General features: G+C 37.8%; 2 protein-coding genes across 13 annotated transcripts in view; one reads left to right on the forward strand and one right to left on the reverse strand.

Annotated features, from left to right (window-relative positions):
* Positions 1-4,524: 4,524 nt before the first annotated feature.
* Positions 4,525-14,984, reverse strand: LOC121863268 (60S ribosomal protein L22-like). Its single transcript, XM_042361830.1, has 4 exons — positions 14,844-14,984; positions 7,483-7,680; positions 5,099-5,220; positions 4,525-4,707 (listed from the first exon to the last, which is right to left on the reverse strand). The coding sequence occupies exons 1-4, from the start codon at positions 14,850-14,852 to the stop codon at positions 4,554-4,556; spliced, it is 483 nt and encodes a 160-aa protein (XP_042217764.1). The 5' UTR covers positions 14,853-14,984; the 3' UTR covers positions 4,525-4,553.
* A 399-nt stretch (positions 14,985-15,383) lies between these two features.
* LOC121863269 (vesicle-associated membrane protein 2-like) overlaps positions 15,384-22,291 on the forward strand; it is a 54,014-nt gene continuing 47,106 nt past the window's right edge. For 11 of the 12 annotated variants that reach the window (XR_006088364.1, XR_006088365.1, XM_042361839.1 and 8 more), the window contains exon 1: positions 15,384-15,500. Coding sequence is in view for 10 of the 12 variants with exons in the window: in XM_042361839.1 (XP_042217773.1) it covers positions 15,499-15,500 (2 nt within the window). In the remaining 2 variants the exon portion in view is untranslated. The remainder of the gene's footprint in view (positions 15,501-22,291) is intronic. The other variant, XM_042361835.1, reaches the window with a different exon arrangement.

Below are 22,291 nucleotides of genomic sequence, written 5' to 3' on the forward strand. Positions count from 1 at the left end.
TCGTTATGACGTCGTCTATTACAGTAACTCATTGGCAACTATACTCCAGTTCTCGTTACTGTTCCATCCTCTAATACAGTAACTCATTAACCCAAACTATATCAGTTCTCGTTACTGTTCCATCCTCGAATACAGTAACTCATTAACCCAAACTATATCAATTCTCGTTACTGTTCCATCATCTAATACAGTAACTCATTAACCCAAACTATATCAGTTCTCGTTACTGTTCCATCATCTAATACAGTAACTCATTAACCCAAACTATATCAGTTCTCGTTACTGTTCCATCGTCTAATACAGTAACTCATTAACCCAAAGTATATCAATTCTCGTTACTGTTCCATCATCTAATACAGTAACTCATTAACCCAAACTATATCAGTTCTCGTTACTGTTCCATCATCTAATACAGTAACTCATTAACCCAAACTATATCAGTTCTCGTTACTGTTCCATCGTCTAATACAGTAACTCATTAACCCAAACTATATCAATTCTCGTTACTGTTCCATCATCTAATACAGTAACTCATTAACCCAAACTATATCAATTCTCGTTACTGTTCCATCATCTAATACAGTAACTCATTAACCCAAACTATATCAGTTCTCGTTACTGTTCCATCCTCTAATACAGTAACTCATTAACCCAAACTATATCAGTTCTCGTTACTGTTCCATCGTCTAATACAGTAACTCATTAACCCAAACTATATCAATTCTCGTTACTGTTCCATCATCTAATAAATCATTAACCCAAACTATATCAGTTCTTTATCGTTCCATCTCATAACTCATTAACCCAAACTATATCAGTTCTCGTTACTGTTCCATCATCTAATACAGTAACTCATTAACCCAAACTATATCAGTTCTCGTTACTGTTCCATCGTCTAATACAGTAACTCATTAACCCAAACTATATCAGTTCTCGTTACTGTTCCATCGTCTAACTCATTAACCCAAACTATATCAGTTCTCGTTACTGTTCCATCATCTAATACAGTAACTCATTAACCCAAACTATATCAGTTCTCGTTACTGTTCCATCGTCTAATACAGTAACTCATTAACCCAAACTATATCAGTTCTCGTTACTGTTCCATCATCTAATACAGTAACTCATTAACCCAAACTATATCAGTTCTCGTTACTGTTCCATCGTCTAATACAGTAACTCATTAACCCAAACTATATCAGTTCTCGTTACTGTTCCATCGTCTAATACAGTAACTCATTAACCCAAACTATATCAGTTCTCGTTACTGTTCCATCGTCTAATACAGTAACTCATTAACCCAAACTATATCAGTTCTCATGTACAGAACCAAATACACAATGTGCTTGAATACTTCTCACGTAAATGTGAATAACAAAGTGTGAGGCCAGACATACTGCCTCACACGCCTGTTCTCACGCATTTGTGAATAAGTTACCCTTTATGTATAGAATTAAACAAATAATGTAATTGAAATACTGTGTAACATTCAGTGCCATAATATCCTGACAACTGGGGTTAATTATTATGACCCGTTGTAAACCCTACTCTGTAATCCTTTTGCGCTACCGCTCACAGGATGGGTGTGGGGTGCACAATAAAGTAGCCGCTGTAAGCGGCAAAATAAAAAATCAATCATTGACCCACCTCTGGTCTTATATTGCCAATATGGAACCTCACCGGAGCCATTTTGTTACTCCAGTATATTCTGGACGAAGCAGGCCGTGTCTAGTACCTGTTGATACCTACATTCTACACTGTGGAAATTTATCCAGCAGTTCCACTTGCCACTAATTAAAATACCCATTTAACAGCACCTACATTATCATAACCATTTAATGGTGCAATTATACTGATGTGTACGAGGCCATTTACTAGGACCCATTTGCCACCATTTATTATAAATTTGTAGTTAGCTCCAGAATTAGAGCCTTACGTTTATGAGTCCCATACTCCCATGATTTTTCAACAAACAATCCAAAGACTACAGTCTTATATAGCATTTGCACGAACGCTTAGGTTCACTTAATGGAACATCCGCAGTGTTAACCGCACAATTAATTACCTACAATGTTTGTTTAAGTTTTTAACATTGATATTGTAGTGGAATTCTCCCCTACAAACGCTGTTTGTCGCTGCCTAGCCGACCCCACCAATTTCCCAGTGTATGCCTCGTGGTCTAGGTCAACCAGCGCCGCCATACACCACGGAGCGGGGGTCAACTGCTGAGCCACGCCTACCCCTGCTATGTAAGACCTGACCTCGTGGTGATCTCGCTCTTTTCTACCTACACCAACCAGCCAGCAACACCTCCTCCTCCGCCTGCCTGGCGGTCCTCTCTCCCGCTGGCGAGCATGGCGACCCACAAGCTGTCCTTCTCTGAGCGTCCTCACCAACCAGCTCTCTCTACATCACGCTTGTAACCACGCTGCCTTCCCAGCACCAAGCTGCATTGTACATCCAATACAACATGTATATAGAGAGCACATTGTGAGTTTCCTTTCTCCATTCCATCCTGAGTGTGAACCAAACATCTTGAACACCACAACACTGTATTTTGCAGGGTGTGGTTAGAAATGTCATTCTTTACACGGCGCTCGCCCCGTCCTGTCCGGTAGGCGGAATTGGTGCCGCCTCCCGGGTGGGAGTTAGAGCAGGTGGAGGGTGCGCTGCTGTCCCCTGGCCCTTTGTCAGGTCAAAAATAAGGGACTCACTAAATAACTATCATACATCTAGATCAATGGTTTTCAAAGCGTTTTTAACCTTGGGCCATTGACAAATAAATTTATATAACATATCAGTTTTGAACTGACCATCACTAAGGTTTATTGTTTTTAATTCCTAGCTTCAACCAGAAGTCTTTTTGTGACACAAGATGATTTAAATACTTTTAAGCTTTTTTCCCAAGCAATGGGATGATTATTATTCCTAACATGAACGAACAAGGCACTGCTTTCAGATGCTGTTCTGATATTATACTTAAGAACATAAGAAAGTGGGATACTGCAGGAGGCCGACTGGCCCATACAGGGCAGATCCCTTTCACACCCATCCCAGCACTTCCATGTGCCTATCCAACTTCGTCTTGAAGCTCCCTAGCGTCCCCGATCCTACTATAGCACTCGGTAGCCTATTCCACATGTCTGTTCTACATAATTAAAATAACATTTGCTACATGGGTCCCTTATTTTTTACCTGACCTGACTAGTCACGTCACCCCCTTCTCTTAAGCACCTCTACGTGTGTGTTGGTGAGGGGATTAGTGGATGACATTATGACCTGACCATGTTTTTAAGGTCACCCTGTATATTTAAGCCTCTCTCTGTCCATGTAGTCCAGTTGCCTCTGAAGATGTCTTGAATAAAGACGAAAGCTAAGGTGCTCTGTTTCCATTTTCCCGTGTGATTTTATCAAGAAATATATATACATATATATATATATAGCCTCCATATATTATATATATGTATATACATATATATTCATATATATATATATATATATTATATATATATACATATATATATATATTATATATACATATATATATATATATATATTATATATATATACATACATATATTATATATAAATATATATACATACATATATATATTATATATAATATATATACATATAATCAACGACCTCACCAGCAAGGAATCGAACCCTCGACCTACTGGGTGTGACTAGGGAACGCTTACCGGCTAGGCCACAAGGACACTAAAAGCAGTTCTAGACTGTTATATTTCACACAGCCTGTTCATCGAGCTGATGGCGCCGTGAACCTCATTGGGAAACTGCCCGTGCCTCTTATGTGGTGTCAGTAGCATTTTACCGAATCCAGCTGGTATGAAACGCGAGGTACATAACAGTCTAGAACTGCTTTTAGTGGCCTAGCCGGTAAGCGTTCCCTAGTCACACCCAGTAGGTCGAGGGTTCGATTCCTTGCTGGTGAGGTCGTTGATTATATGTTCAAAGTCCGCGTGTTATATGGACTAAAAATGAAGTATATATATACATATATATATTATATATACACACATATATATAAGGTGCTCCATTGTTTCCCTTTTCCCGTGTGATTTTATCTATCTATATATATCTATATCTATATATATATATATACATATGATTTATTTTGGTCATTGGTTAACCAGCCCTCAAGTATTACTCAACCCCAATTTCATCTTCACTAATGCCACTTGAATCACATCTAGCAAATATTACATGCGTCTATCTCAGCCGATTTCTCCTCTTGTGATTGGTTGATTTTGTTTACTGAGCTACAATTGGCAAACTAGCTCATGCACTGCCATCTACCTTCAGACAATAGAACTGAATTTACAGGGTAAACACTAGTTACAGACTGCATAATGTACATAACTGATGGGGTTTTGAAAATACAGCCACTGTACTTTGAAAAATAACACCAACTTGGCTGAATATTTTTTTTTATAACACCACTGGTCCATAATTTTCAGAATCTAACAGCTTCAGGTCAAAATAAATTAATGAAAGGCCATCTAAATATCACAATTTTATTGAGCTGTGAGTTACTCATCACCATCATCATCGTCATCTTCCTCATTGTTGATCTGGAAGTAGCGGAGCTCATAGGTGTCCTTGGCTGTGGGGGGAGCAACCACTCTCAGCCAATCACGAAGATTATTCTTCTTGAGGTACTTTTTGGTGAGGTACTTCAGGTACCTGTTGGAATGTTTAAATATGGTTCAGAAAAATTTACTAAAAGTTTGTCCTAATTCAATATCTATATATATAATATATATATATTTGCAATACAGATAAAGGAAATTACCGTCTCTAGAATGAATGGCTCCCTGTCCCAGCCGCAAAAAATGTCGGCAACTTTAAAACTACCCACAGATATTCTTGGGTACAGTAACTAAACCAACTATCTGATGAATACCACCACAAAATATTGTTATGTTTAACTGACATTGCATCTTTTATAAACAACCCAAACAAAGATGCTTTAGCATAACAACCCCCTCCTAAAGTATATGGAGCAATGCTGCAATCAAACTAGTCCTACACTAACGTGAACTACCCTATTCCAAAGACGACCACAAAAACTCACCTTTTAGAGAAAGCAACATCAGCATTAAGGGTAATCTTGTGCTTATTGCGCTCCAAGGAAACCTGGTTGGAGAAATTGTTGGTCTTTCCATTGACCTTGATACGCTGTTGTAGGAACGTTTCCTGTAAGGAGAACCATAGATGGCACTGTAGGGAAGTTACCCTACCAGCACCCAGCTAGGGAAGGTCACCCTAACTGCTGTGTCATTAGAGCCAGTCCACATGTAATATGTATAAGCCTAACACTTGCAGAAACTACCAAATTCTTTCAAAGGTTGGTAGATTCCTCAAGTTAGTTATTAATAATTCTATATTCTCGAGCTAAATATAGTGTACAAACATATTTAGGCAATAGCACGTTACAGGCGGACTAGCCTAATACTGTACTGTACTGTACTAATGTGGCACAAAAAGAAAATGTAAAAATCTTAGTTACATTCCATGCTTGAATGTGTATAAAAGTTATTAAATAATTTTTTCTTGTAAAGCAGGCAAAGTTAAAGGCTGTAGCTTCAACACTGGAGAAATTAGATGCACTTATTCCAACCCAACCTACAGTGAATTAGGTTTGGGACTTTGAAATGCAAACCTCAAAATTAATAATGTATAAGCATTCCTCATGCTTAAGGCTGGGAAGCAACTGCCAAAGTTGCAACAGATATTAATGAAGATATCAGGAGTTAAAATAATGTAATCAATATAAAAGTGAGGACAATTTTGAAGGAGGATAAACCTAGTAACGGCTACACATGATAATGAAATGCAGATGGGGCACCAAGGCAGGTAACTAAAAGTGGTCATGGAATGTACAGGTTCAATAGCCACTTGTATGCACAGGAAATGTCGTATAACTGCTTACACCACATTGTGGACTTAAAAACTAGCTTCACTTATAATCAGGAAATCTACACAAAATACTATAAAAATCTATAAAATGTGTCTCTGGATGGATATATATATATATATATATATATATATATATATATATATATATATATATATATATATATATATATATATATATATATATATATATATGTGTGTGTGTGCAAGTAAATCACTGTGGGTGCGCACGTGATCCATGTATATGCTGATAACCACATGGAAAAAGAAAACACGAAGTTCCCAAGCGCTTTCGTGTAATTCACATCTTCAGGGTTGAGTACAGACAAAGGAGTAATACATAACAAGGCAAATATATATACAGTAGAGGAAGGTGAGATCAAGTCCACAATAGTCAGGTTATTAGGTAGTGACTCTACTGATCTTCAAAAAGCACCGCAGCAGTCCACAGGCAGGTCAGAGGGTAAGATGACCCAACCTTCTCACCTGAAGATGTGAATTACATGAAAGCACTTGGGAACTTCATGTTTTCTTTTTCCTTGTGGTTATCAGCATATATATATATATATATATATATATATATAATGAAGATCCACAATGGAAACATGGACAGGATAAATCTCGATAAAATAACAGGAAAACAATGGAGCACCTTAGCTTTCGTCATTATTCAAGACATATATAGCGGTCCCTCGATTAATGAGCACAATTGGTGCCACAGTCGGTCGTTAACTGAAGATTATTTCAATGAGATATTGGGTAATTGGTTCCAACTCACAGAAAAAGTACATACAAAGTACTGTATACCGGTGTTACATTAAATAAAAACATAATACAGTACTGTACTGTATACTGTAAATAATAAATAAAAAACAATAAAATACTGTATTTTAACTTAGTTTGATGTGTGTATGTTGTATTCCCGGCAGCTTTGTTTACATAACAAACAGCTGATTGTATAGGCAGTCGATGATGACATTCTTTACAGAGTGCATTGGTTCTAATGCCTTCACGTTTCATTATAATTTCTGCACTGTATATTATCTATATGTTTACTAAATTTCAAAATGACCAATAATCTTAATGTAAAAAAAGAACAAATATTCAAGAGCACATCTTTCTAGATATTTACTCCACTAGAAACGAAAGTAAATATAGAATCGATTACTGTACTGGTGGACTAGCCGATCAGCTGACACGCGCACCAAAGCGTGTTTCTCGTAAGGCTGTCGTTAATAGAACTGAAAATCCTTATGGGGGTAATTCACTGACTGAAATCTAGTAAATTGAACCGCTCATTAATGGAGGGACCACTGTATATACCTTATAATAAATGTTAAAACCAGTAATGTGATCTCATGAAAATGATTCCTCATGCTGTATGTCAACTGAAGGAAGCGATGTTTCCTATGATATACAACAGGAAACCAGCTTGTTTTGCAAAGGTCTAAATCTCCAGTCAATATGCTGGGTTCAAATGATCACGGTCAAAAAAAAAATATCCTAAACAAAATTCAGAACTACAATAACCAATACACTTACGAAGTCGGCAGCATTCATTATGCCATCCTCAACAGGCTGGCGGCAGTCAATGTGGAACTTAAGCTGCAGCTTCTTTCCACGGCGACCCTTGCCGACCTTCCCCTTTACACCTTTGCCCTTCTTTGCCTGAACCTGTGGCTTCTGAGGCTTTTTGCTACCAGTAGCTTTCGCCACAGGCTTCTTCACTGGAGGCTTGGCCTATGGAATAATAAAACAAATAAAGAAACTGTCTCCACCAGCACAAATTATATAAATTGGGTAATGATCAGTCAAGTGGGTGATGAGTTTGTCAGCAATGCCACTGCCTAAGTAATTGGTTATAAACATCATGTCATAGAAATTTCTAAAACCTAAAATCATACTCAGAAAGTGTTCTAAAGCCGGGGTAATAGTGGAGCTGCCTACTAGTAGTAGTAGTTTGATTACATCAATGTTCTGCAATACTCTTTGTGTGATAAAAATAAATTTTTTTTAATTGTATCTTTGTTTAACTATGATCATAAATAACCCGTAATGGGCAGGGTATGAATGCCGAGGGAAATTGTGGGATAAAATAATGAATGGGGGAAAAAAATTGATAAAAAAATGTCTATACGGCATTTTTTAAAACAAATATTACACCGGAAATTCTGCCGTTTGTGTTATCTGCTCTTGGTTTGTTTCAGTGTGTTATCTGCTCTTGGTTTGTTTCAGTGTGTTATCTGCTCTTGGTTGGTTTCAGTGTGTTATCTGCTCTTGGTTTGTTTCAGTGTGTTATCTGCTCTTGGTTTGTTTGTGCATTATCTGCTCTTGGTTTGTTTCAGTGTTATCTGCTCTTGGTTTGTTTCAGTGTGTTATCTGCTCTTGGTTTGTTTCAGTGTGTTATCTGCTCTTGGTTGGTTTCAGTGTGTTATCTGCTCTTGGTTGGTTTCAGTGTGTTATCTGCTCTTGGTTGGTTTCAGTGTGTTATCTGCTCTTGGTTGGTTTCAGTGTGTTATCTGCTCTTGGTTGGTTTCAGTGTGTTATCTGCTCTTGGTTTTTCAGTGTGTTATCTGCTCTTGGTTGGTTTCAGTGTTATCTGTTTCTTGGTTAGTTTTCAGTGTGTTATCTGCTCTGGTTGGTTTCAGTGTGTTATTCGCTCTTGGTTGGTTTCAGTGTGTTATTCGTTTTGTTGGTTTCTCAGTGTGTTATCTGCTCTTTTGGTTGGTTTCAGTGTGTTATCTGCTCTGGTTGGTTTCAGTGTGTTATCTGCTCTTGTCAGTTTCAGTAAGTTATCTGCTCTTGGTTTGTTTCAGTGTGTTATCTGCTCTTGGTTGGTTTCAGTGTGTTATCTGCTCTTGGTTGGTTTCAGTGTGTTATCTGCTCTTGGTTGGTTTCAGTGTGTTATCTGCTCTTGGTTTGTTTCAGTGTGTTATCTGCTCTTGGTTTGTTTCAGTGTGTTATCTGCTCTTGGTTAGTTTCAGTGTGTTATCTGCTCTTGGTTTGTTTCAGTGTTATCTGTTCTTGGTTGGTTTCAGTGTTATCTGCTCTGGTTAGTTTCAGTGTTATCTGCTCTTGGTTGGTTTACAGTGTGTTATCTGCCTTGGTTAGTTTCAGTGTGTTATCTGTTTTTGCTGGTTTCAGTGTTATCTTGCTCTCTTGTTAGTTTTGTAACATTCTGCTCTGGTTTGTTTCCTCTAGTGTGTTATTTGCTCTTGGTTTGTTTCAGTGCAACAACCGGAAGCCGCTTGATCTGAGCATACTCATGTCCACAAAAAATATAAAAATTACAATGCCACTTCAAAGTCGCTTTACTGGTAGCAGATATCAAAGTTCTTATTAGGTGAGAGGAGGAGGAGGGGGGGGGGGTTCCCCAGCTGTCCCGGCAGCAGTCGCCCCCCAGCTATGAAGTTAAGTAGGTTTCTTTGGTTAGGTCAGGTTCTATTAGAACATAAGGAGTCTGCAATAGGCCGGTTGGCCTGTGCATGGCAGCTCCTGTCGAGAGTTACTACAACTCTCTATCATCCATGAATCTATCTAGCCTCCTTTTGAAACTTTCCAGAGTTCCCACACTTACTACAAAGTTGCTAAGCTTGTTCCGCTCGTCCACCACCCTATTTGTGAACCAGTTTCTTCCTATCTCCCTCCTAAACCTAAACTTATCCAACTTGAATCCGTTGCTCCGAGTCCTATCCTGCTCGATATTATAAGAGCTTTTATCTATATCCCTTTATTGATTCCTTCACCCAATTTAAATACTATCATATCTCTCAAGAGATTTCAGCTCTAGGAATGCAAGTAGTTTTTAATTTCCATCTTGAGGCTTTGAGTCTGTGAATTTTGGCTGCACCTGACTACATCTCTGCACTCTTACTAGATATAAAACCCAATACCGTTTGCCTTATTTCGAACATTAACGCACTGTTTTCTAGGCCGTAGGTCCGGGCTTACAAATACCCCTAGGTCTCTTTCACAAGTCGACTTCTCTAGGTTGATGTTGTTAAGGTTGTATACATAAGTATTTGTTCTTCCAGTATTAAGTACACTGCACTTGCTGGTGTTGAATTTCATTTGCCACTTTTCAGACCACCCCTGCAGTTTGTTTAGATCCTCCTGTAATGCATTTGCATCCTGCCCTGAATTAATTTGCCGCCCTATTTTGGTGTCATCCGCAAACTTGCTTATGTCACTGCTGATCCCAGTATCTAGATCGTTTGTAGATTATGAACAAGAGTGGGCCTAGTACTGACCCCTGGGGAACCCCACTGGTTACACGGCCCCACTCAGATTTAACACCATCTACGCTGACCCTCTGCGTTCTATCGGTGAGCCATGATTTCATCCAATTTAAAACTTTCCCTTCGATACCATGAGCCTTAATTTTTCTCAGAAGCCTCTGATGCGGTACTCTGTCAAATGCTTTGCTAAAGGCGAAGTAAATAACATTATAATTTTCGTCATTATCTACTACCTCGAAGAGTGGTAGTAACTCTCGACAGGAGCTGCCACGCACAGGCCAACCAGCCTATTGCAGACTCCTTATTTTCTTATGTTTTTTAGTTATCGCACACTTCTACCACCAACAAGATGGGGGGATAATGTTGGGAACCGGGATTCTGGGTGGGCCGTTTTCCGACAAAAATCATGGCCAAGTGAAATATATTTATATAAAAAAAAAAAAAAAAAAAAAAATACATTAAACATAACCCCTTTTTTTGGATGACCTAACCTGATCCAACCTAGCTCCCATGGTTATTTTACTTAACCAAACTCTCACCATATGAAGGAATAGCTTATTTTTTAACCTTATTGGCCTGGTTCCGGTTCATCTATCTTTTTGTCTTGTAAATGTTTACTCCTTATTACACTTAGGGCACTTTACTGAGGCTGGGAGAACACCAAGAGGAGCAACTCAGAAATTGATATAATGAACTATCTAGGAATGTTGAAGAAAAATGTAAAGAAGGCAAAGAGGGACTACAAAATCAGGATAGCAAGAGAATCCAAGGCAAATCCAAGGGGATTTTTCCAGGTATATAGGACAAAGTGGGACCTTTAAAGTCAGAGAGAAGTGATCGATGATACTGAGAAAATAAGCAAGGCATTAAACAGCTACTTCTTATCAGTTTTCACAAGAAATTCCAGAGGTGGAACTGATATTCAGGGGAAATGAGGAAGAGAAATTAAAGAATATCACTATCAGAAATGATGTTCTTAAGATAAATAAATTAAAGAAGACAAAATCCACAGGGCCGGATGAAAGTGTAAGGAACAGATTAGCAGACCCCTCGTAAATTTATTTACAAAATCATTAGAGTGCCAGACTTGTGGAAACAGGCAAATGTAGTACCCATATTAAAAAAGGGTGACAGGGCATCAGCATCAAATTACTGGCCGATTAGTTTGACGGCAGTAGTGGTGAAATTTCTTAAATCAATTAATTATAGCAAGTAACATACGATTGCATTTAGAGAAAAACAAATTAATCTACGACTCTCAACATGGATTTACAAAGGGAAAATCTTGTCTAACAAATCTGCTGACGTTTTTTAGGAAAGTCTTCGAGGTAGTAGATAATGACGAAAATTATGTTTTTTACTTAGACTTTAGCAAAGCGTTTGACAGTACCGCATCAGAGGCTTCTGAGAAAAGTTAAGGCTCAAGGTATCGAGGGAAAAGTTTTAAATTGGATAAAATCATGGCTCACCGATAGAACACAGAGGGTCAGCGTAGATGGTGTTAAATCTGACTGAGTGGGGCTCCCCAGGGGTCAGTACTGGGCCCACGGTCCGACTAATTAACCAAATGTAGCCGCAATGAAGTCAAATAATGATCCTACATGAATAAATTGGACTGCCAACCACTTCTCGACTAGTATTTGGTGTCAGTCACAAAAAATTGGAAAACTTAATTTAAACTGACTTAATAGATCGCGTGCTTGTACCAAAGGAGCGAGAAATCACCCAAATGTAGTCACAATGAAGTCAAATGATCGTCGTACAAGCGTAAATCAGGCTGTGAATCACTTCTCGATTATTATTTGGTGTCATAAAGTCAGAAAAATTGGTAAAATATAATTTAATCTGAGTTGTGTTAGGTTAGGTACATGCACTCGATTTATTAACTCAGATTAAATTAAGTTTACCAATTTTTTGTGACTTCGTGACACCAAATACTAGTCGAGAAGTGATTGGCAGTCCGATTTATTCATGTAGGACCATTATTTGACTTCATTGGGGGTACATTTGGGTAATTAGTCGGACCCCTAGGCCCTCTCGTTCATAATCTACATAAACGATCTAGATACTGTGATCAGCAGACATAAGCAAGTTGGCGGACGACACCAAAATAGGGCAGCAGATTAATTGAGGGCAGGATGGAAATGCACTTCAGGAGCATTTAAATAAACTACAAGAGTGGTCAGAAAAATGGCAAATGGAATTCAACACCAGCAAGTGCAGCGTACTTAATATTGGAAGAACAAATACTGTCAATGTATACAGCCCTAACAATATCAGCCTACAGAAGTCCACTTGTGAAAGAGACTTATGGGTACGTGTAAGCCCAAGCCTACGGCCGAGAAAACTGTGTTAATGTTCGAAATAAGGCAAACAGAGTATTAGGTTTTATATCTAGAAGTGTAATAAGAGTGCAGAGGTCTCATTGCAACTATGTCAGGCCGCACCTTGATTATGCGGTTCAGTTCTGGTGCCCTTATTATAGAATGGATATCAATTAACTGGAGTCGGTGCAGCGAAGAATAACGACAATGATTCCGGGACTTAGAAACCTTCCATATCAAGATAGGTTATAGAGACTAAACTTGCATTCCCAAGAAAGACGAAGTGCGAGGAGAACATAAGAATGGAGGAAACTGCAGCAGCGGGCCTATTGACCCATACTGGGCAGTCCCGTTTATACCCAACCCCTATTGCTCATATAAGCATCCAACCTATATTTGAAGCTATTCAGTGTATTCGAGTTAATGATGATATTTGGTAACTTGTTCCACCCATCCACTACTGTTTCCAAACCAGTGTTTACCAATTTCACGCCGAAATCTAAATTTGTCTAATTTAAAACCATTGTTATGGGTTTGCTCCTGGTTGGATAGTTTGAGTACCTTTGTAACCCTGACTTCCATTTATAAACCTATCATGTCGCCCCTCACTCTACGTCTCTCGAGGGAGTGCAAATTAAGATGCTTTAACCTGTCTCTGTATTCAAGGTTCCTAATGCCCGGGATTAGTCTTGTCATTCTCCTCTGGATTCTTTCCAATGATTCTATATCCATTCTGTAATACGGTGACCAGAACTCAACTGCGGAATCCAGGTGAGGTCTAACAAGCGCTAGATATAATTTTAAGATGACCTCGCTAGTACTTTATTAGCCTTGTTACGAGCAAAAACACATTGTTTACTTGGCTTAAGATTCCTACTTATCATTACTCCTAAATCTCTCGCAGTTGGATTCCACAATGGCATCGTTGTTCATCTGGTAACTGGTTTCCCTGTTTACATCTCCTATACTGAGTACTTTACATTTGACCACATTGAATTTCAAAAGCCATTTTTTCGACCATTCGAAAAATTTGTTTAGATCTTCCTGTAGTTATGCAGTCCTCGTCAGATTTAATAACACGTCCTATTTTAGTGTCATCAGCAAATTTACTTATGTTGCTGTCTATGCCGATATCTATGTCGTTTATGTATATAATAAATAATAATGGTCCAAGTACTGAGCCTTGGGGAGCTCCACTAGTGACGTTGCTCCAATGCGATTTAGTGCCGTTTATGCTCACTCGCTATTTCCTGTCCCTTAACCCCGCCCTAATCCATTTAAGGATATTACCTTTGATGCCATGCGCTTCTACCTTTCTAATGGGTGAAAGGAATTAATAAAGGGGATATAGATAAAGTTCTTATAATATCCGAGCAGGATAGGACTCGTAGCAACGGATTTAAGTTGGATAAGTTTAGGTTTAAGTTTTTCGATTTCCAATTTAGGGTGAACCTGATTTCTCTGATCAGTTACCTACAGTAGTTCTTTCCCTACTGTGATATTTCTGATATTTTCTTTATTTGTTAATACTAGGTCTAATATAGTCACCTCTAGTAGGTTCTGTATTTAGTTCCAAAATTTTTTCCTGTACTGCATCTAGGAAGTCTTCAGATTCAGTGACCTACAATGTTGTCCCAGTCAATATTTCTGAAGTTGAAATCCCGCATAATGCACAGGTTGTTACATTTTGCTGCCCTACTCATATGGACTGAGCTGCTTATTTCCCAAAACAGTTGACTTTCTAACAGTTGTGTGCACTAACGCAAAAATTTTCCGTTCCGATTGTTGGGAAAGGGGGGGGGGTGTGTGTGTGTAACCTGAAAAAAAAACTAGTGATTTTCGAAGGAAATGCTCAAATTCGTTCGAAACTCATCAATATCATAGGAAAAATCTATTTTTAATATCAATTAAGGACCGGTGCATTACTATAAATTGACCACAGTAACACTTACCGGCCTCCCTACGGTAAAGTATTACCAGGTGCCATGTGGGTGCCGCGTGAGTCCCTGGCTGATGCAACATAAAAGATATTACTGCTATCTGTGAGGTGATCCTTTAATTCAAACACTAATCCTACATTACAAAATGCAATTTATGGTATCACGGACCAAACAATACGGCTTTTAACAAGCGTCTACCAAGAACCTTAAAAAAAAACTTGGTGTTTGGGGCCAAGCCATGTGGAGCCTCATGGAGCTTACCGAAAATAACCTTTCCCCAGTAAACTTGGCTCACATCTTCCACCAAACGAGTCAATAACTTCATACAGCATTGGGGAAACCTAAATAACAATAAACAGCTATAATAATGCGTGGATAAATGAGAAGAGGCTAAGACTTACCGCCGTCATGGTTGGTGGTGTGTTGAGAAAGAGCGGAGGGGCGGCCACTGGGCTGCTCCACACCACCACATCCACACCACTTTCTCTACCACATTTTTATAAATTTTGACAATTACTCTAAATATGTATAGTGCTATATTTATCAATAATTAAAATAATAATATTTTTCTGTATTTCTGATAGCTAATTCAATACTGGACAATGAACTATGAGTCATCATACTAAGGCGCCTAATAGTTGCATACGTTGCATTTAAGACATTTATTATATAACCTCAAGGAGAATTTATATCCATTTTTATACATATATACATAATATAAACAAATATATATATTAGCTATGATATGAATAAAACTCCTCTTTACTATAGTTACTACATAAATAACCAAGTACCATGAATGAACGTTACATGAAAAAAATACATAATTAACTTAGTATTAATCCATATAATCATCCTCATAAATTAAACAATACATCATAAATTGCACTATGAGTTAAATAATAGTCAAAATCTCCTCTTAAATATATATAGTATTGATATAGTTGGAAGGGAGGTGACCAATGAGAGGAGGTGAGGCCTGAGAGTGCGCACAACTCACCCCAGCTGCCATTTTACTTTGGGTATCAGTTAATTTGGGGCTCACTTTCACAGGAAATGTAAGTAAATGACGTAGTTTGATATATTCTCATCCCTTGTGAAGTCTCGGTGGATCTAGTGGGTGTAAAAAAGTGACGGATATTGAATTATTTATAGTGGTAAATGAGTGAATATTTGCGGGGGTGTAACGTGTAAGGAGTGACATCGATCGACCACACTTGGAGACGAAACAACTGTCAAATTGGGCCGCATTTGACCTTCTGTGTCGCTCACCAACTGAAGACGAGACATGTAAGGCTCATATCTAGTGTTGAGTGTATCTTCTGATGTGTCTATTTTGTTGAATACTTAGTGAGAGTGAAGGAGAGAGGAGTATGGAGGAGACAGTATGTGTAGGTGTGACGGGTCTCTTAGAGCTGTCAAGTTAACAATCATTATCAGCTGACTAGACAGTTATGGGCGGGGCCACGAGGACATACCACAATTTTCTGAAATATGGATGAATGATTTAATGTTGTCTGTTGTGTGTCACTTCCTTATACCCAGTCAGTGGTATTTTCTGTAAAACTTTCCTATTGCTTATGGGTGCAAAATTTGTTTCTGGTTATGGGGTATATTATGTGATGTGTTTCTCTGTTATATCATATGCTGGTAATGAGGGAGTTTACAAGGTATATTACACAGCTGAATTTAAGAATATTAACATGAATGCTGTTAGATGTATTTTATTTTGAAAAACTGACATCGGGAAAATATGTACGAGTTGTCTTAATTTCTGTAAATTGGAGTTAAAATTGGCAGGGTAACAATTTCGGTGTTTGACCGAGTATATACTAGGTGTAGGGTGTGGCATATATTGTAACGCTAAGTGATAGAGTGCTTCCCAGTGACAGACCAACCGAGTGATGAAACATAACCTAGCCTAACCTACCTAACTGAACCGGAAACTCGTGTGCATAGAGAGGACAACTTTGTTGGAAAGTATTTTTGTGTATGTACAGATATTCCTCATTTAACGATGGGGTTGTGTTCCTGAAAAACCAAACGTTAAGCAAAATTATCGCTAAACTTGGCTATGTGGCTGACTATCGGATAAAAATTTTGGTAAAGCCTTAAAAATACCCGTATTACCATAACTCCTTGTTTTCTAACTCCACCTCTAACCGATCCCCACCATCTTTACTACCTCACTCTAAGTTGAAATTACCATCAGTACCGTTCCATCATTACTATCATCACTGCATGTTGTCTACCCATGAGTTTGTTTACAAGAATGAAAGTTCAGTGAACCGTACCTACAGTACTGTGTCCGAAGCCTTAAATTGGTAATAAAACATTAGGTGAAGGTGGAGAAGAGCGTGACCACCAGAAGGAATTGTCCGAATTGGTTGAAATTTTTTCTACACTAATATAATGACATTAAACACAAAGTGAAAACGACAATAGATAGAACCTAATAGAACCTGACCTAACATACCCAACCTATGGGTTTGTTAAGTCAGGTTCTATTAGGTTCTATGCATTATCGTGTTAATTTGTGTTAAACAACTTCCCTAAATATTGAGGTTGATATACATCAGCAATGGCGAGGAGGAATACGTGGAAGTGTTCACCATCATTTAGGAAACGTCTCTTGAAAAGGGATTCAGCAAGATAAACCCAAAAAAATGGCGCCGGGAGGAGAATTGTGAAACGGGGGGTTAGAGTAAATAAAAAATTCCTAATAAATACTTAAAATTATAATAGAAAGTTGTCATGTCTTTTAATATACTTAAAATCATCAAAACAATAAGTACTATAGCAAAAATCAAGAAAATCAACAAAACTTCTGGTGGTCACCCCTTTTCTGCTCCTTTACCAAACATTAATTTATTTACTAATATTAACTTGACCAGAATTTTGGTTAAGTTGCATTGTCACACCGTTCTCTGTTAGAAAGTCAAAAATATATTTTTCTATTGCATTTGTGTGTGTTTAGACCGAATATGACCTTCATTTCTGGCGGAAATTAGTTGGGTTTTTTTTTCGAATTTTTTTCGTTGGACGTTTTCCAAAAAATAAATCATGGCAAAATACACCAAAAAACACCAGAAAAACAAAAACCAAACCTAGCCTAACCTAACTGACTCTCGCCATATGATGGAATCACCTATTTCTTACCTTATTGGCCTGGTTCTTGTTCGTCGTTGCATTCTGGGATTCTTGCCCAACGCCACATACAGTATGTTGGTCTTTGCGATATTTACATTGTCTTGCTCTTAGTACACTTTACTGAGGTTGGAAGAACACCATGCGGTCGAAAAAATGCTATAGTTTCTACGTTTTTTTCCAAAACTCGCAATCAGTTCCATATACTTTAAGTGACACCCATCGCAGACTTCCATGGTCGGAACTGAACTTGAATATCAAAATATGAGACCCAAAATGAAACTCGAATTTGATTGGGCCAAATATACTGCAAATTAAACCCAAAATCATTTTAATTGGTTCCAAAAGCAAAAATGCTTTTGATTGGCTGCGTGACGTGTACGGGAACGCGTGCGCATGATGATTTATGAAGGAGACAGTAGTGTTGGAGGTGAGGCAGGCGATAATGGAGGAAGATTAATGGAAGAAAATAGAGAAAATTTTGGATATGCTATCTCCGTTATTATACATTTCCGCCGGTAATGTAATAGATGAAAATTATCTTGTAATTAGACGTCTTATTCGGATATGATAATAGATTAGTGGTAGGAATGAACGGTGTGTAAACGCAGTAATACCAGAATTTTATTTATTTATTTTTCTTAATAAAAAGATATTATTTGTATTGTAGATTTAGGAGGCTAAAAGTGAACGTACATTCCTGTTATTGAGGTCTAGGAAGCGAACAGTCATTTACAGTACAGTAGAAGTCCAAAAATCCGGACTGCTTGGGGATTGGGTAGGTCCGGATTTTCGGATTTTCCGGATTCTCAGGCAGTACTTTTAAAACTAAAATTTAAGGAGGAATAAAGATGAGATGAACAGGTACATTTTGATAGTTTATTCATTAGCAAATAAAGCATACTTCATTTATCAAAACGAGCAGTTTTAAAGAAACAAAGTCAACACTAGACAAAAATGTAAACAAACTGTCTAATACCATGACGAGTCTTGAAATTCCTAAGCCATCCATCACTAAATGCGCACTCTGATTCGATGTTCATTTGCTCCTTAAAAGACTTTGCTTTGGCAATAAGTATCGGCCCAGAAATTGCCATACCTTCTGATCGTTTTAACAAAAACCATTCGTGCAACACTTTATCAAGATTTTCTAATTTGGGCCAATGTAAACTTTTTCTTTCAGCAATTTTAATGTAAGGCTCAGAAGAAGCTGTGAATTCTAGAATTTTATTCTTTGCCTTTTTTATATCATAAATTGTAGACTTTCCAATGTCATATATTTCCATTAGAACAGCATTGCTCACACCACGTTCTAGTTTCTTAATTATTTCAAGTTTGTCACTCAATTTCAATGTGTTCTTCTTTCTCTTCACACATTAAAGTTTATCTACTTTAGGGGCCATTATTATGGGCCTGTACTCTGTACATGGAAAGAGTAGGACTCAAAATTACATACGTTGTCACAGTTTGATTGCTTGTTTTAAAGTGGCGATCGTGTGGTCGTTTATTGTCGCTGTGCAGCTGTGGCATTCACTCATGCACACATACACACAAAAGATTTATAGTGCCTCAAATTTTACATTTCAGTTCAAGCTAATTACAAACTAACAAAATTAGCTACCTGTAATTTACAATTACTTATATTATTAGAATTATGTAAATTAATTTTTTAAAGCAACTCCATTCATTCACGTAACCCACAAAAGACCGCTAAATTTAAAAAGTTTGAGTTTTCAAAAAGTCCGGATTCTCGGGTGGTCCGGTTTCCTGGCATCCGGATTTTTGGACTTTTACTGTACTATCATTCTAATACTCATGTATCCTAATTTTATGTAATCGAAACATGGAGGTATTAGAGAGTTGTTGACTTTCCACTGTACATTAAATGCAATAAGTTATCAAGCCACTGTGAAAGCTTTTCAAATACTGTATAGTTATTCCTGGCATGGAGGATAAAGTCCACGAGTCAGTCGGGCCACGGCTCGCCCGCGCCACTTCACAATTTTTACGATGCTTTATCACACTGTCAGCTTTCCAAAAGAATTCACAGCATATTCTCAAGCACGCGGGTAGAGTAAACGTAGACAAGTGACGGTAGAGATACTCAATTGGAGCTCAGAAACCCAGTTTTTCCTTCTTCCTATTGAGTCTAGATACTGTATCACTAAACTGAATTTTGACCAAATGTTAAGTGGGAAAGGGTGTCAAAAATTTTTTTATCGCTAAAATGAATTAATGTTTATCAAATTAACACTAACCCAGAGATACCTGTACTGCATTGCCTGTCTAATATTATGAAAATTGCCAATCCTTTGGCCTTTTTTTTTTTTTTTTTTTTATTCTTAATTCAAGAGGTTAATTTATTCTCTATATATGAATTTTTTAAATTTCCCATTTCATAAGGAGTATAAAATGGAATGGCATTATTGTCGAAAAACATGTCTGCTCGTGTAAAATCAGTTGTTTTTCAAACTAGGGAAAAAATACAAAAAGTCCTATCCCTCCATCTGATTTGGGTTATACAGTCTCCTTGACTTACGACACTTTCGACTTACGACAACCGAGATATACGACAGCCATGGTCGTATAAAATATTTTTCACATTGCATATTTTTGAGTCCTGACGTTAGTGATCGCACTGTGTATTGACAAACATTTTGTTTGTGATTCCCTTTAAAATGGCTGGCAAGCATTTAAAGTGACAGTTCTTGTGGTGCTGAGAAGAAAAAGAGACACCCATTTTAGAATTTCTATGTATTTTCGCCTTTTCGACTTATGACCAATTCAACTTACAACCTGGTCGTTGGGACGGAACCCCGTCGTAAGTCGAGGAGAGGCTGTATATTATTCAGGTAAGAAATAAGGGCAATACTTCACTTGATGGGCACAGCTGCAAAAAACAGAGTCCATGGGCTGCAAATCTGAGTTCACCAGCGGCCCAAGTCCGATTGTGTAATAGGGCTTTGGAGTAGAGGGAAAATGTGGGATAAAATACTAAAAATAACACCAAACAAGCCTTTGAAAACTTTACCTAGCCCCGCCAAGGGACAGCCCATGGACTGTTTTTTGCAACTGGAGCCATCAAGTGAAGTACAAATACAGTAAGTCCTCGTTCAGCGTTGTCCCCGACAACGTTGTTTCGTTATAACGTCTCTACTCTTTATATACCCATGATTCGGACAATGTCCTGCCGATTCTGTATAATGTCATCATGGACTACTTTGTACGGTGCATCACCCTCTCTCACCCAGTCAGAGCAGGAGGAGGAGCCACCCTCCGGGTCTCAGTGACTCGGAAGGGGTAATTTGTTGCATATATATAATTAGCAACTTGCTGATCCAAAGTGACTTTTTCAGACTTAGTAGTTTTTATCACAAAACCAGTTATGCTTCTTTGTTCCATAGAACTCCCCCTCTTATCTCTCTTAAATGGTGAGGGAGAAGGAGCATCTGATATATCTTTAACTAGAGATGATAATGATGAAGCTTTTGAAAGTGAGGTGCTTGGATGAGGTGATGAGAAAACAGTTATTAGTAAAAAAATCATTATGATTTAAATCATGATTTTTTACTGATTTAAATCGATTTAAGTCATGCGACTTAAATCATTTGATTTAAATCATAACATGCCCTGTATGTTAATATATTTTTTTGTATCAAGTGCCTCTTCTAGTTATGTGGGATTTATGCTAGAGAGACTTGAGTTTCAAATCTGAATTAGCAATATCCTTATGTCTGGTAAAGTTAATTAAGTCGGTAAATCTTGAAGGGATGAAACTGTGGTCATCACTTTTGTATCAAAGATGTCTTATTTATCAAGATTACAGTACTGTACAGTACTCCCTCTTTATCGACGGATCTTTTATCGACAGTTTCGATTATCGACGGATTATTTAGCCGGATTTTTATTTTGGCTTTATTTGAACTGTGCTTGATATAATACATTCACGGAAATGTAATATTTTTGTTGAAATTACGTACGTATTACAGTGGAAAGTGGGATCAAATCGTGACGAAAACAATGACTTGCGCTTTCTTTCGTTCAAAAGATGTTACCGTAATCACTTTTCGAATGGTTTAGTTAAAAAACTGTTGTATTACAATAATATTCCCTCCTAATTGACTTGAATAAATACTTGAATGGAAATATACAATATTTTTGTTGAAACTACCCGCGTTTCAGTGTAAAGTGTTGTAATAATAAATGGTAAACAATTTGCCTTGGGCATCCGGATTTTTGGACTTTTACTGTACTGTACACTGTTTTGTTTACTGTAAGGACCGATGTTCACTTCAATAAATGAAATCGTAAGTTTGCTAGTATTTTTGTCCACTTATTATATTATTATTTATACACTATTATTTAAGGTTATGTGTAAAGGAAACGCATTAATGCTTAAAGGTACATTTATTCAACATATGCTAATAATAGTTAGAAAAATTACGTGACCATCACGGTATCGACGGTTTCTTTATCGACGGCCGTTTACAGAACGTAACCCCCGTCGATAAAGAGGGAGTACTGTACAAGGAAACAGTTGTTTTCATATGTATGTGCTGTGAACAAAGGACTTTATTGGGTGCTACTATAGCGTGCGGTCTACAAGATATTTAGGACGATTAGGTTAGGTCACGTTGCGGGCTAGGTCAGGTCACGTTGCGGGCTAGGTTAAATCAGGTCACATTAGGTTGGGTTAGGTGAG

Source organism: Homarus americanus, unplaced genomic scaffold (genome assembly GCF_018991925.1).
Source record: "Homarus americanus isolate GMGI-L3 unplaced genomic scaffold, GMGI_Hamer_2.0 scaffold46197, whole genome shotgun sequence".
Classification (NCBI taxonomy): Eukaryota; Metazoa; Arthropoda; class Malacostraca; order Decapoda; family Nephropidae; genus Homarus; species Homarus americanus.